Raw genomic sequence first — 15,523 nt, 5'->3', positions numbered from 1 at the left:
CATACCATTGATTTTAGTAGGCCTAGCCTACTTTACAAGCAGTTCAGGAATATCGACGCAAGGGGGCGCAAAAGTTTCATGTAGCCTATGTCAGAGACGCATAATACGGCTCTGGTTTATGTGCAGTGTCAGCTGTCAAATGTTGGTAACATTTAACACTAATGTTAACGAGATGGAACAACGTTTTTACTAAAGAAAAAAAGGTTGCCGTGAATGGGTAGCCTATGCTTTGGCGTATTGAATTGCAAGTGATTTGTAGCCTAGCATAATTTAAACAAACGTGAATAGAAAAAAACAGGGTTAGGCCATAACACCCTCAAACTTTTTGCTTGAATCGGAGAGAATAGTTTCTTTTTCATGAGCATAGGGTAGTTGAACACTGACAATCGCAATGGAAAACAAATGGATGTGCTAAAAGTTATGTCAATGAGAGTTGCCGTAGCCTATAGGCCTAATACATAATTAGCCAATTTGATCATTTTGTAATAATAGGACTAATATGGACGTGCTACGTAGCCTATTACTGTAGGCTTTTATTAACTTATCTTATTTAACATTCATGTAATGTAATCTGATCATACAATCATACAATTTAACATTTATGCTTGAATACCCTATTGACTATTACAAAAAATGCTGTAGCAGGAACAGGGATAGATTGGCTATTTGAAGATCAGACAGCGGGTTATCGGGAGACAGATCTTAAGTGTTTATTTAGTCAGCATGGACACAACGTAGTCATGCCCTGCCCTCCCAACAGACTGCGAGTAGTTGAGGAGTTGAAAATGCGGAAGTTTCCACCCAGAAAACCACTGCCACCGCTACCGCGAGGATGAAGCTTGGGAGCCAGTGATGACATCTGTACCGCAAGAGTCGTGGATACTCCGCTGAGCGTGTCGCAGCGGCGACAGTGAACTACAATGGCTTCGCTACCCGGTTCGGAGCGACGAGCGTTCGCTCTGAAAATCAACAGGTAAGGACCACTTCCATGCACCTTACACCTTAATGGACTGCTGCACGAGTTGGTTCACGCGCCCCGTCACTGCGTTTTACTTTTGCTGTAGATTCCGGAGCATGCAGCTACACGTTTCGCATGTTAATGTCTGGGTGTGATTCGTTCCTTCACTGTTAACCAACTTCAGCGCACAGGAACACAGTTTGTGTTGTCTTTTCTGGTCACAGTGGCAGCTTGTGACATTCCACATTTCTGCTGTCTTTGTGGTTTGATCGTGAGCTGCACTTGTCGCCCGTCAAATGGGCACCACATTGTTGTGATTTAAGCATAATGATAAACAGTTGTATGGACAGCAAACTCGATACGTAAACTTGTATTTCACACAGGTGTGTCTTCATATATCTAAACTAAAGTTGCTTTTTCTTCAGAGATTTGCGGAAAAAATAAATACTAATTGCTTGATCATTTCCGTTCTGTCCCAAAAGTAGAACTCTTGTCTATGGATCATTTCCTGCTGAGGAAATTGAGTCCATGCTGTGAATGTATGAAAGATGAAGTTGGAGTCCCTTTGAGCTGCAACATGGAAGTGGTTATTGTTTTAGGCTAGTTCTGTCTATCCACAGCTGGGGAGGAAGTAGGCTATATAGAGTATAAATATAGATGATATGACAGAGTGGTTATACTGATATAGACTGAGCTTGGTAGATGTGAGGTGTGAGTTTTTCCTCTTTTGCTGTTTTTTTTATTTATTCATTGACATGGCAACTGTAGTTTGTCCAACATTAGTGTGAAAACAAAATGTGGGAATTCATTATTTATTTCATCCAGTTATCAGATAATTTAAACTTCTCCATCTCATATGTTTTATTAGACATGGTGTAGGTGTTTACAGCTGTCACTCTAAGACAACTGCAAACTCTGCTTGACAGGATGTATCAGCATGAAGAAAGTTGTCTGACATTGGAGCCTAATTGCAAGGAAGAATTTGCTCTACATTCCGACCACAAAACAGGTGTCCTTATCCTTCCACTTTGGTGGTGTTTAATAACGAATGGGATTGGTTCTGCATTGGTGTCTTTACAGCATTCCATCCGTGCTATCAGTTGTATCTCATTTGTTCTCCTAGTTTCACTTCTTCATTTTGCCATGTGCTTTGAGAAGGAAACAAACCAAGCAAACAGTACAGATGCTGCATTGGTCTAGTTAAATGTGTAATTTATGTCCATTCATAGTAATACTACCCTGTGTGCTATGGTGAAAACATTCAGTCCACCCTGAATTACCCTTAATACCATTTTCTTACCATTTACCCTTAATACCGTTTTCTCCTGGAAGCCAAGGGAAGTAATGACTGCAATGGGGATCTACTTGAGTTTCATGTCTTAGTGACAGTCATTAGGAAGCATGGCTGACAAGCATTAAGGTGTATGAGAATGGCATATCTGCGGAATGATGATGATTCTGGGTAGGAGGAGTCCTGAAGAATGAACACATCCTATTGTATTCAGACTCACTCAGCATTATGTGTCAATAAACTATGTATGGAGGCATAGGTAATTTCCTCTGCACAATAATAGCAGAACATGATCAGAATAGTAAACTGTTTAGTAATGCAAAAATGGTCAGCAGTGGAAGTGAAAAGGGTTATTCCAGATTAGTTTCGAAATGGTTTGTGAGAGTATTTTCTGTGCCTAAAGATGAGCAGCACCAGGCTCTCCCTTGATTGCTGCTGTCTTGTTTCGTTTGTAGTATAGTAGTGGTTATCAAATAGGCTGGAAACTTCATGGATTCTGTAATATCTAAAAGTTTCTATATACTATTCTATTTTTGGGTGAAACAGTTTTAAATGGTGATTAGTAACTCTTTATTAATTTACTTTACTTTACTGGGATGTGGGAAGAATATACGTTTTTTTTGGTGGAGAGGAGTATGTTTTTACATAACTTACTTTGAAACAACTTAATCTGCAAGGAGTGAATTTTGAAATGGCACCAACCAGCAATGTGTGAGGAACACAAAAAAAAGGAAGTGAAATTGATGTAGATGGATAAAATGCGATGCCGTGACGCTAGTTACTAGTCACGTTATCATCTCACCCATCGTTTGTTGGTACAGGCTTTGCTGTTGTATAGGTCTACACAGTGGCATCTGGTTTTCAAAAGTACAAATGCAAACTATAGCCTAGAAGCTATGGCATACGTCTTGACCCATTCATGTTTGGAAGTTAACTAGGTTTGATGTTTTTTTTACAGTTGAGTAATCACTACTAGTATCCTACTATAGTGCAGTTGAAGTATTAGGAAAATACAACTGAAAGATCTCCACTGCAGTTTGAAGCAATGCAATCCTTCGGGGAATTGCCAGTTTCTGAAGACTCGGGGAGCAAACAAGCCAACCTCATTCAGCAACTTGGTGCCCTAAAGACCACTCACAGCACTTTTGGTGACAGTGCTGACTGATTGGAGTCAGCTTGGCTCGCCTTCGGTTCAGCACCTGCACTCTGTCCTTGCTTTAGATATAGGACCATGCCTGAAAAAGTCGTTGGTGTCGAAGTGCGACTCGGGCAACGCTTATCAAATGACTGAGCAGCTTCTGTGTGATTTGTCCTCCAATAGGTAGGGTGTGTGTGTGGTGCTGTGGTTTGATTAGCCATACATTCTTGCGGGTTGGTCGATTAACTCTGAGATGCCTTTTTGAGTGAAAACTTTGGTGTCCCACAAAGACAAGGTCGCTCCAGGAATGAAGCTTTGATAAAGTCAGCAGGAAGAAAGTGGTATCTGCCCAGCGGAAACCTGGATAGCGGCACAATACTAGTAAGATGCTGAGTCAGGTGACTGCTGCTCTGCCTTGGATTTTCTAAATTGAGGAAAATGGTGGGTCTGTCGTCTTGTTCAAGTGCATAATGATGTAGTGATATGCGCTGACTGCAACAGACTTGTTGTACTGGTATTTTGTTGGTAAGATAAAGCCCACTCACGCTCTCTGTTTGTACACAGTGCCACGTTAGACTCCTGTCTCAGACGGCCGTTTAAAAAAGTACAGGAGCAAAAGTCATCCATCCAATCATTCACTGAGAGGGGGAATCACACACAAGCAACAGACCAGTGAAAGAGGCTGATTGCTGGTTCCTAAATAATGCAAGTTATTTTGTGTAACATTTTCATAGCTATTTTTGTAACTCGTTTTCATAACTCATAACTCTGCGTACTTTAGGACACAGGAGTGTCTAGCACATGGAACATTCTGTGAATGATTTTATTTCATTGAACAAAGCCTTATTGAGATGGTGGCAGACACCACGTGATGATACTACTGACTTGGTGGAGTTTTGCTGCTGCTTTCAGGTACAGCTGTATGGACAAGTATGAACTGTATGTGTCACAAAACCTTTTCGACAAGGTGCCAGTTTTGCTGACACAGGTCACACAGCACTTACATGCATGTGCGAATTTTCCAAAGCCAAACCAAGGGAATTATTGTATGTTTAGATTTATGGAGTTGTTTTTTGTCCCGGCTCTCCTTGCTCAGGTCAATGGCATCATGAACAACTCGGCTCATTATTGGGATGCTTCAAGTAAAAAAAAATGTAGCCTCGGGCGGAAGGTGGGATCAAGTTTATGTGGGAATTGGCTGATGGTAAGCCTCAGCATGTCTCCGACTCCACAAACAGATCACTCTGTCGGCCGTTCTGAGAGACCAGCAATCAGCAAAAAAAAAATGAAAAGCACAACATCCAGATGATCTCACTGCCTTAAAGATGAATATGCCAGTATATTTTGTGTTTTCTCAGTGAAGTTAGTACAGTCTGCTAACCCTCCCTGGCACAGAATGGGCACCACAAAATAAAACAATACTGTTAATGTAAAACAACTTTACAAAATATCATGTTTGAACAGAGTGACTCTGTTGTGGACCTGGGATATATACGGACAGAAGAATTACTAGTGAGTAAAGATGTACCGGTATTCTATATTGTAGACTACTAATCGTAGCATTTTGGATTTTCTTTACTGAACCAGCCTGCGTGTTGCTCTTTTACCCAAACCTCATTTCTATGCGCAGACAACAAAGGACGTGGAGCTCATTGTGAGGATTTACAGCTATTGTTACAAATGCCAACAACCTGTCAAGGATATAACACAATTAACAAAACCTCCCTTCACAGAAAGTAATAAATCAGTTATCACCTGACCCAGCCTAAGGTTTAACCACAAACTGCACTTATGTGTTGTGAACACTTACATTTGCCAGAATGAAGTCAGTGTACAGACAGCAGCTTAAACTATGAATAAAAATGATGGCTAATATCTCTCCTCATTGTAAAACAGACAGTAGTGTATGTGTGTAGAGAGTACGGTAGTTGAAAATGAGTTGTGATGAGAAGAGAGTGTGATAAACTTGGAGTGCTCCATATAATATCTCCATATGTTTTTGCTCCCCTGTATCTGTCCCCCTTCCCTTTCCATGAAACCTGGTGGAGGAGTGTAGCAAGGAAGAGCCCATTACATTTTGGACAGGAATCATTTTTCTATTTTGTCAACATTGCATGATGGCCTGGGCACTGGTCTGTGCTCTCTGACTAGCCTTCACAATTTGTTAACGTGGGTGTGTGACATATTGTGTTTTCCATTGCTGCTAGCACTGGACACTAGCACTAGCATGTTTGTTGTTAGGCCTTGTCTGCTGCCCGACTGTCCTCAAATGGAGTCTCTGTGTGCGCTGTTTATATGTTGATGTGTTGAACTGGATAGTTCTGCCGTTGGTCACAAGTCAGTCGGGTGACAGCGTGCAGTGTGACCGAGAATTTTGTTTCCTTGAAAGCTTCATGGGAGTTCATGTGCTGACATAATGGCTGAGCTGCTTGAATAAGATGTTAATATGACTAGTTGCGACTCATTTTTATTTTTAAAACCGGCAGCATATTAGTAAGCTGGCTGAAATCAGTGCATACAGTTCAGTTTTCATGCGGGGTAATTCTGGAAAATGTGACAGCCAATCAGATTGCAAAAGAGAGCACATGGTTTTGGTGAACACAAAGTCCTGCTTTTTGAAGTGCGACAAGGTCAATATGGCTGATGTTGAGAGGAATAGAAAATAAACATCATATGAAGGACAGATACACATCTGGCATCCCCAGTATCAGCCAGAGCAACAGCAACATCTCATTACATATGTTTAGTGCTTTATCTAGGCACACAACAGCACTTCATGTCGTCTAATGTGAACTTGTAAGGAAGGCATTCACAGTATGATTTCACTGACAAGGGTGTATCCCCCAAGTAAGCATGCTAGTCAGCTTGTATCCTGTCTAGGGTGTATCCCCCCCAAGTAAGCATGCTAGTCAGCTTGTATCCTGACTAGGGTGTATCCCCCAAGTAAGCATGCTAGTCAGCTTGTATCCTGACTAGGGTGTATCCCCCAAGTAAGCATGCTAGTCAGCTTGTATCCTGACTAGGGTGTATCCCCCCCCCAAGTAAGCATGCTAGTCAGCTTGTATCCTGACTAGGGTGTATCCCCCAAGTAAGCATGCTAGTCAGCTTGTATCCTGACTAGGGTGTATCCCCCCCAAGTAAGCATGCTAGCCAGCTTGTATCCTGACTAGGGTGTATCCCCCCCAAGTAAGCATGCTAGCCAGCTTGTATTCATACTGCGTGTGCTAGTAGTGGTGCTTGCATGCCTTTTTGGTTGTTTTCTGGGTTTGAGTTTTTCCTGCAGGTATGCTTGCTGTCTCTTGTCTGAGTGAATTCCTTGATAGCCTGAAATAGGCCTGTCTCTCACAGAACCTGTTTGTGTACTTTATATTTTAAGAAGTGATCAGTCATTGACTCTGTCTAGTGTTGCATTGAAATTGGCCCGATTTAGTGTCAGATTGAAATCATCCATGGTCTAAGCCAAGAAGACACGTTCAATTAAGCTGTAATTCAAAAAAATAAATTGGTCTATGCCTGTCACTCTCTCTGTGTTAATTTTGTCACCTAGAGTAAAAACATTGTCATCCATTTTTTTTTGTGAATATCCCCATGAATTTCAACAGGTCAGGTTTTGTCTTTGTTCCAAATTTAACACCTGTGAAGTTTGATAAGTGGCTGATATTTTACCTAATCAGGAATGGAATGTTTACCTGAGGGGTGTGTGTGTGTGTGTGTGTGTGTGCGTGCGTGCGCTCACTCCCTCGTGGGACTTTGGCCCTCGGTCTCTCGATCTCTACCTTTAAGGGGTTGAGGTCTCGTGTGTGTGTGTGTGCGCGTGTGTGTGTGTGTGTGTGTGTGTGTGTGTGCGTGCATGTGCATGTGTGCAGCATTAGTATGTAAAAGAGAAAGACCATATCTAACCAGTTCATGAACCTCTGATCATGAGCTGATAGAATGCAATATGCCCAAAGCACAGGCTGTACAGTATAAACAAGCACATTTGATAGATAGGATAAGGACCATTAATAAAAGTGATGACTAACAGGAGCTTTTCACAAGCCGTCACTCGGCACTTTTAGCCCTTAAGATTAATAATTCTTATTCATTCATTCATTTTTTAATATATAACAGACAATATGTGGGCAGAAGTGGACAGCTGCTCGGTTTATTGTGGAAAGGATTAAGAAGGTGTTGTAGTAGGGCATCCAACGCCTATGGAGTCCCCCCGTCCCCATCCCTGCCCCAAATACACAAACCACAAAACATTAACAGCCAGGAGCGACCTGCTCCAACACGCATTAGGACAAAGGTCAGGAAAGGTTTGGTAATGACCCTTCATGGATTCACCTAAAGCCAACATCAATCAGCGTTGTTTCTGCCATGTCAGAGAAGAGTAATTAGTATTGCTGTTTAGCTGTAGGCCTGTTTTTCCTCATAGCTGTAGGTTGATCAAACAAGCCTATTGGTATTAGAAACGAAGGGGGTGTGAGGGGGAGGGGGGTTAGGGTGTGTGTGTGTGTGGGGGGGGGGGGGGGGTTAGGGGGTTGAGCGAGAGCGTGGCAGGATGCCTGCATGGATAACAATGGACTCTGTGAGATAATGAGCGCAGTCTGTGGAACCTTCTGGAACAGTGACCCATTTTCTTTCACCCCTATAAAAAAATGCCCCCCCTAATGCCAGCCTGTAGGCACCTACGGCATGCTGATGGGTGAAACAGAGATCATTAGCAGCCACCAACAAGTGTACTGGGACTTTAATGAGACTGACCATTTCCTTTTAGTTGACTGAGACCACTGATGAATCCCAAAGCAATATGGGGAACACACACACACACACACACACACACACACACACACACACATACTCTTCGTGTTCTCATTCCTGAGTACAGTCCAGAATATTTTCTGCTCTATTGGCACCCTTGACCCTGCTGTAGGAGGCCTTTTCCGCGCCCAGCATTGTTGACATCAATTCCTCCCAGTAATTGCACTCTGAGGCATCCATCTGAATGACCCGTCATTATTATGGCGAGAATCATTAGTCCAGTACTGGGCGCGCTGCCCATGGGGCCTCTGCGTTCAGGGTGGATTCCGAGTTCAAAGTCTGACCTTCTCGATCTGCACTCACCACCAACAACTCCATTAGTAGCGACAGCGGTGGACTTTTTGAAGTGGCTCAAAGTAACCAGAGCGATCAGCGCTCGATAGCTGACTGGCTGCAGGGTATCAGGTCAGACTAATGAATGAATGACTGAATGTTGTTGAGTGACTAACCCACAACTTCCTGCAGAATAGAACAGGCATTTATATAGCTGCATTGTGACTCACTTGTATAGAAAAGATTTTGATTGTAGCAGTAAATACCTCAGCGTTTGTTGTGAGCAACGTACTGTAGGAGGTGCTGCAAAGTCAAGACATGGACTTCCAGACAGGTGTGGTTTGGGTGTTGCATAATAAGCAGCTTCCTTCTCTGCGTTTTCTTTACAATAGGGAGGTATGGCAGGCTGGTGTTATGCAATGGCATCGCTCCAGTTGCATAATGGCCACTGCAAAGATACCGGCCCTGTGAAATATGATTAGGTGAACTAAATCTTTCCAACAGGCTGGTAAGAGGTGGATATGTAAGGTATCCTGCAGGTCAAGTGGGTCCTTTGACCTACTGTATAGGTGGAGTAGGGTGAGATACTACTTGTGGAATACGGTCTTGCAACATAGATTACTTTATTAATAACCAAGAGGATCGTGTGCGTGTTTGTGTGTGTGTATGTGTGTCTGTCTGTGTGTCTGTCTGTGTGTGTGTCTTTGTGTGTGTGTCTTTGTCTGTCTATCAGTCTGTGTGTGTGTGTGTGTGTGTGTGTGTGTGAGTGTGTGTGTGTGAGAGTTCAAACATGTACTCTGCTGATAGTCTTTACTGGAGGTGAGGTGTATATCAAGGTCCCTGTTGTGTCTGTGTTGCGGGAGGGCTGGGTGAAAGTGCCCGCAGCCTCTTAGGCTGAGCCTGCTTGTTTCCCAATCCAGCCAAAGCTCCTTACGTTCCCCTCGTCAACACTCCCTCTCCCCGTTACGCTACCTCTCGTCCTGCCTGTCACCAAACTGAGCATCCACTCCCCCCCCCCCCCCCCCCCGTGTGGCGTACGAGAAGAGGGAAAATAAACACCCCAGTGGAGGCACCCCGCATTTAAACACATTGTTCTCCCGTCGCGGCCCATGACTGCCGAGAGGCATGTAATTACGGCCTGCTGTGCCCCGCGTCGGCGGCATCGGCGCTCAGGTGGCATCTCCGCTGCGGCGGCGGCAGTGGCGGCAGCGGCGGCGGCAGAAGGGACTCACCTGCTCTGCTGCCGGTGTTTTGCAGGCACTCGTCGGCCGAGATCAGGAGGCACTTCAGCGCCACGAGCCACGGATCCCCACACACCACCCTCCCCCAGCACCACCAGCACCACCAGCACCACCGCCACAGCTCCAGCACCGGGGGATCCTTCTGCTTCACCATGGTAAGACACACACACACACACACACACACTCACACCTGACACACACACACCTGACACACACACACTTCACACACACACACACACACACACACACACACACACACACACCTGTACACCATAAGTACAGACAATACTTCACACTGAGCATGAATAGCATGGCGCTCTCCAGGTAAGACTATAATAGTTATGTTGTCTCTGTCTCATAGGAAACAGATTCGTTTTCCAAAGTTTAGTGTATGAGCTGTAATTTCCACTTGTGACAGCAGTAATTATGGAGCTATTGTTATTTAGCCAGATGAACCTGCATGGAACAAACACTCGGGAATGCTCTTTATGAATCCAGTGTACCAGCGGTAGACCGTCTGTCTGGAGCAAACTTTTTCTGCATGAATGTGATCCTGATGTTGTTGTGACAGTGTGTTCAGTGGCTGTGCTAAGGGATAGCATTGCGCTGTTGTAGGTTTCACCACTGAGTTCATGACAGTCAGGCCTTTGGCTCTGACTCAGGCATATTCATTTGGGATGATCTCTCTCTCTCCCTTACTCACTCTCTCTCTCTCTCTCTCTCTCTCTCTGTCTCTCTCTCTTCCTCTCTCCACTCTCTCTGTCTGTGTCTGTGGGTTAATCTCTAACCTGATCCCCTTCCACTCTAAGTGGGTCAGGGGCCCGGGCAGCTGCTGACAGACAGAACGATAGAGAGAGAGAGAGAGAGAGAGAGAGAGAGAGAGCCACATAGTGAGAGACGGACGAGAGGAGAGACAGGCCTTCGCTTTACCTCTCAGCTTCGCCTGCCAGCTTACGCACACACAAATCTTTAATATGAGAGGATTTGGGGTGCGCAGGAATATTTATTTTAAAAAAAAAAGAGAAAACATAATCTTATGATATTTTCCCATCGCATCAGCTTGATGATGGAGCTTCTTTTAGATGATTTGTTTACCTACTTTGGAGGAGTGCACTAAAATGGTCCTATGGTGTACACTAGTGACACCTTGTGATTGACAGCACAAATAAACTCTCAGACTGTGTCATAACATTGGCCAATTTCCAAATTCCGGTTTCCTAATATGTGTGGGGCCTAAGTCTTGTCTTGGGTCTTTTTGGATAAGATGGAAATGTTTGATGGAAATTTTGAATGGCAATGGAAAGTACTTTTCAGTATATATTAGTGAAATGGTATGTGTTATTTTGCCTTAGATTCCTAGCCTGCATGTAAAGTCACCAGAGTGATTGGGGAAGTCGCGTTGCCGTAACGTCCTGTTGTCAGATGTGTTGTAACCTCATGATTTGCTTCTTGTGGTCGTCGTTTTTTGAGGGAGGAATCGGGTAGGGTAGTGTAGGCTTTTTACACTTCCGGCAACGCCATTTTGTCAACTTCCGTCACGGGTGGTTGTTGAGCGCTTTCCTTGCGGGTGAGTTTTGTTGTATCATTTCAATGATAAATCATTAACGGTGCACCTGTTCCCAGTTGTGTTGTGTACAAAGCTCCTAGGTACGGTGTCTGGGTTTGAAACATGCTGCATAGTGTAGGAGATCTATTTGAAAACAGCACAGGAAATTGTGACCTCACCAGTACATTGCACATACCACTACAAGTTCTATAGTTTCAGGCAAACATCTTAAAGTCTAATATATCTAGCAATTAATAGGTTGACATTATTGGAAAATTGGGGAAGAATGATGCTGTTTTTTTACAGCAGGAGGATCCACTGTTGATGCTCTTTTGCTGTGTGTTCTGCTTTCACCCTGGGCAGGAAGTGTTTCTAGTAGCTCAAATAACAGTCTTTTTGTATTTAGTGTTATTTAGTGTTCTAGTGTTCCTTATAGAGCGTAGTCCAGATTGCACTTGTCTGCCATGTACGATGTTACCTTTCAAGTGTGTTTCTTTAAGAACAGTCCGTTCTGTGTACACAGACAGAAGGAACCCTCTAGAAAAGTAAAACAGCAGTTACCTCCCTTTTTAACATGCCTCTGCTTCTTGCTCTGAGGGCAAAACCGCACCACACTGACTGTAGTGCAGTGTAGAGCAACAGAAAAAAAAATGACATCATATTTCATTTGTCTGTCGAGCAGTCTCATGTAATGCTCCTGTCATTAGAGAGAGACCCGTGTTCTCCTTGGAGCAGTGGTCGGTGAGTTCTTGATGTGATGTGTGTGTGTGTGTGTGTGAGATGAGCTGGTGGTCAGTACTGGTCTCAGGAGAGTGAGTGCTGCTCTGTTGGAGAGTGCTGCTGTCCTGCTCTGCCAGGCCTGTTCTCAACACATCTGAGGGGGTTTGGGGAGCTGTCGGTGCTGGTGCTTGAGCGTGACTGAGGGACCTAATTCACTCTGTCCTTGTTTCCATGCAGTATTCGGCTAATTTGTAGCTATTCACAGCTATTTTCCATCCCGTTGTGGTCTGTTTTTAGCAACTTCTAAAAAAGTGATACAGAGTGTAAAAGTGTGGTGACTGATCTGGACATAATTTTATGATTGTGGGCTGACGAGTGCTTCATTCACACAGCATATTTATCTATGCATACTGCTTCATTGACATGAAGATTCCTCTCAGCATTATGTTCCCAGAGATATTTTTTATCGTCATCCAAGCACTTGTGTGTGTGTGTGTGTGTGTGTGTGTGTGTGTGTGTGTTTTTGTGTGTGTGTAATCTCTGCTGTCAAAGAAAAATGCTTGTGCCGTTGAGTGTATAACACAGCGCAGTCACGGCTTAGTGTTCTATGTAATTAGTCTGTCTCACCGAGGTAATGCGTCTGTGTCACACATGTAATATCTAGTTTGTGTTGACTGAGTAGTCCGTGTATCTGTGTTGGCTGTTGTAATCACATGGTGTAATCGCGTGGCCTTGGTGCTGCGGTGGCGCCTTTGTTCCCCCTTCTCTTGCCGTAGCCTTCGTCCTACGATGCCGTGGAGCCGGTGGATCTAGAGGAGTTCCTGATGGCCCAGCTGCGCAGCGGAGACGCCGAGCTCATGCAGGAGCTCGGCGACTTCCCCGACGACGACTTAGAGGTGGAGCTGGTGGAGCGGGAGTGTCGCACCGCACAGCACTCGGTCCCAGACGAGGGGTAGGTAGACTGGCTGAACGCCCACACACAAACACAAACACAAACACACACAGAGACACACATGAACACATACACACACAAACACATACACATACACATACATAAACACACAGAGACACACATGAACACATAAACACATATACACACACACACACACACACACACACACACACACACACACACACACACACAGACAGACACACAAACACACATATAAACATACATACATAAACACACAGAGACACACATGAAAACTCACACACAAACATACATTCATACACAAACACGTAGACACATGCAGGGGTAATTACTGTGCACTTGCAGCCTTGAGAAACAGAATGAGAGTTATGCTGTATAACATAAACTTAGTTCTTATCTCTGTATACATTATCATTGTTTCCATACAGATCTATGGTAGGAGCAGGGAGGACTTGAACCATGGTACTTAAATATGAAAATATATGTTCTCCCTCTTATCTTAACTGTGGTACTTGAATACAAAAATATATCATCCTCCTTCATTTCTCATCCTGTTGTGACTCCGAGACACATGCAGTCTTATCACGCACTATTAGCAGTGTAGTCCACGAACACTGCATGGCATTGTCTGCCATAGCATTTTAGACTAAACAAAATACTGAAATATCTTCGCTCAAAGTCAGACAAGGTTCTTCTGCCGGTCGGGTCATGGGAAACATTGCCGAAGCCGCAGTGTAATGTAGCCACAATGTAATGTCTTCATTCATGAAATATTCAGACCAGACGTCCCTCTTAAATACTTGTCTCTTGTGAGCTCCCTTGTGCCCATGCGTGCGGTGCCCTTGGTTTATCCTCTGCTCTTTGATTGTGTGAGGGATAGAAACTTCATTTACAGCTCTCTTTCTCTCCCTCTCTCACTCAATGGGGATTTCTGTGCCTCCACAGGGCCGAGCTTGACCTACATGTGAGAGACTGTGTACAGAGCTACACACAGCCTTGGTTAATAGTCAGTAGAAGGTAAGTCTGACGTAGTCCGCTTAAACACATTTAAACGGAAATACACAATTTTTTTGTGCTTAATTTTTTTTCCTGACACGTGTCATGTTTGTGATTGACAGTTATTTCATCCATATGTCCATCAGAATTTAGTCATATTGACTCAACACCCCCCTATGAAGCCCACCTAATGTTCAAGTTGTCTTTTCTTTTATTAGGCATTGAGTTGCTGATAGCAAAAAAAGTCATACTACAGTATATTATACTGTATCGTTCCATTACACTATTAATAAAACAAAAGCAGTAATATATGTTGTAGTGTGTTTCATACCTATGTTATTCTGAATATGTGTCCACACGAGGAGTATGCACTGTGATGCTTCATCACGTTTTTGAATAAGATGAACATTCTCAGTCAAGGTCGTGACCTACATGGGCCTCTCTGATTTGCTCAGGTGTCAAGGCGATGGGTGGAGTGCCTACTCGGAGCGCCCCGGCCTCCACAAGCTCCTCCAGAGGCAGGTGTTTGAGTCCGACCTGCAGCCCGAGAAACAGGAGCCAGCGGTACGTACGGCTGCACTGACCCCTCCTACAAAAACAAATATTTAAACTCATTCTCAACCTCCTTTATTGCATAGGGTTTGCCAATGATGCAGTGTGTACTATAGTCTTTGGTGTTTAGTCTCTGGTCAGTGGTACAGAGACCGTGTAATTGAGGACCACAAACCTAGAAGCTAATGGTTAAGGGGTTGATAAGGAGTTGAAGATGGGATTCTTTGCTTTGAAAATGATGGAAAAGCATGATTTTTAATTATGTTTTCCCCATTTAATTACATCATCAAATCAATAGCTGTCACAGATGTGTGTGGATAGGACCAAACAGAATGTGTCATTGCCATCTCCATACTAACAGATGTTTCCAGATATGACATTTCTCACGCATTACTCACACTTCAGTGTGTACAATATAAACTGTGGTGGTATGACATGTAGGGAAATCTGCTGTGCATACTGCAGTTTTGGTGAGCATCCAACCCAACCCACAGACTACATCTCCCTGCAAAAGTGTTGTGTCAGGGATGAATGCTTCACGTATGAGCTTTTATTCTGTAGTCACAGAGATTTTATTCTGTAAATAAAATTCTGTGTCAGTGCCGAAAAAACCTGTTATGTGCTGGTGCTTCAGCAGAACTGATCGCAGCCCTGCACAGTGTTGGATGCCTACAGATGTAATCACTGTGGGCCTTTTGTGTGTTAAAGGGGAATTCCTGTGATTTTTCACTTAGATGTCCGTTTCTCGATGTTCATGAGTCCCCATGTTCATGCCCCCAGAGAGTGTAGCACTGTAGCTGCCTGGCTGCTTTAGCTGTTGGCTGCAGCAACTCGAGCTCGGTAAAACAGTTTTTTTTGTACTGACAGTACTCGGTGACCTCGGGAAACGGTGATCTATGTGAAAACTCATCATTTGTGTGAGCTTTTAGTGGGCTTTAAAGTGTGATATAGGCAGTTGTGTCCTCAGGCTGAGTTGACCAAACTTAGTAACACGATTGTTTTTCTCCAAATGCTCTCTTGAAGTAAATGATTAATCTTTCATCCCGTGAATGTGAAAGTGAGTGTGTGAGGCTA

General features: G+C 43.8%; 1 protein-coding gene across 5 annotated transcripts in view; it reads left to right on the top strand.

Annotated features, from left to right (window-relative positions):
* The window catches only part of dock8 (dedicator of cytokinesis 8), a 44,424-nt gene that overhangs the window by 935 nt on the left and 27,966 nt on the right, over positions 1–15,523 (top strand). For 4 of the 5 annotated variants that reach the window (XM_042070334.1, XM_042070332.1, XM_042070331.1 and 1 more), the window contains exons 2-6: positions 761–973; positions 9,721–9,859; positions 12,747–12,922; positions 13,847–13,918; positions 14,353–14,461. In XM_042070334.1, the coding sequence (XP_041926268.1) occupies positions 921–973; positions 9,721–9,859; positions 12,747–12,922; positions 13,847–13,918; positions 14,353–14,461 (549 nt within the window). In that variant the 5' untranslated portion in view covers positions 761–920. Of the gene's footprint in view, positions 1–760; positions 974–9,720; positions 9,860–11,183; positions 11,272–12,746; positions 12,923–13,846; positions 13,919–14,352; positions 14,462–15,523 lie in introns of those variants that run through there. The other variant, XM_042070333.1, reaches the window with a different exon arrangement.

The sequence above is a fragment of the Alosa sapidissima genome, chromosome 18 (assembly GCF_018492685.1).
Source record: "Alosa sapidissima isolate fAloSap1 chromosome 18, fAloSap1.pri, whole genome shotgun sequence".
Lineage (NCBI taxonomy): Eukaryota > Metazoa > Chordata > Actinopteri > Clupeiformes > Clupeidae > Alosa > Alosa sapidissima.
The sequence above is the reverse complement of the archived record's forward strand: the minus strand, read 5'-3'. Positions and strand labels throughout refer to the sequence as shown.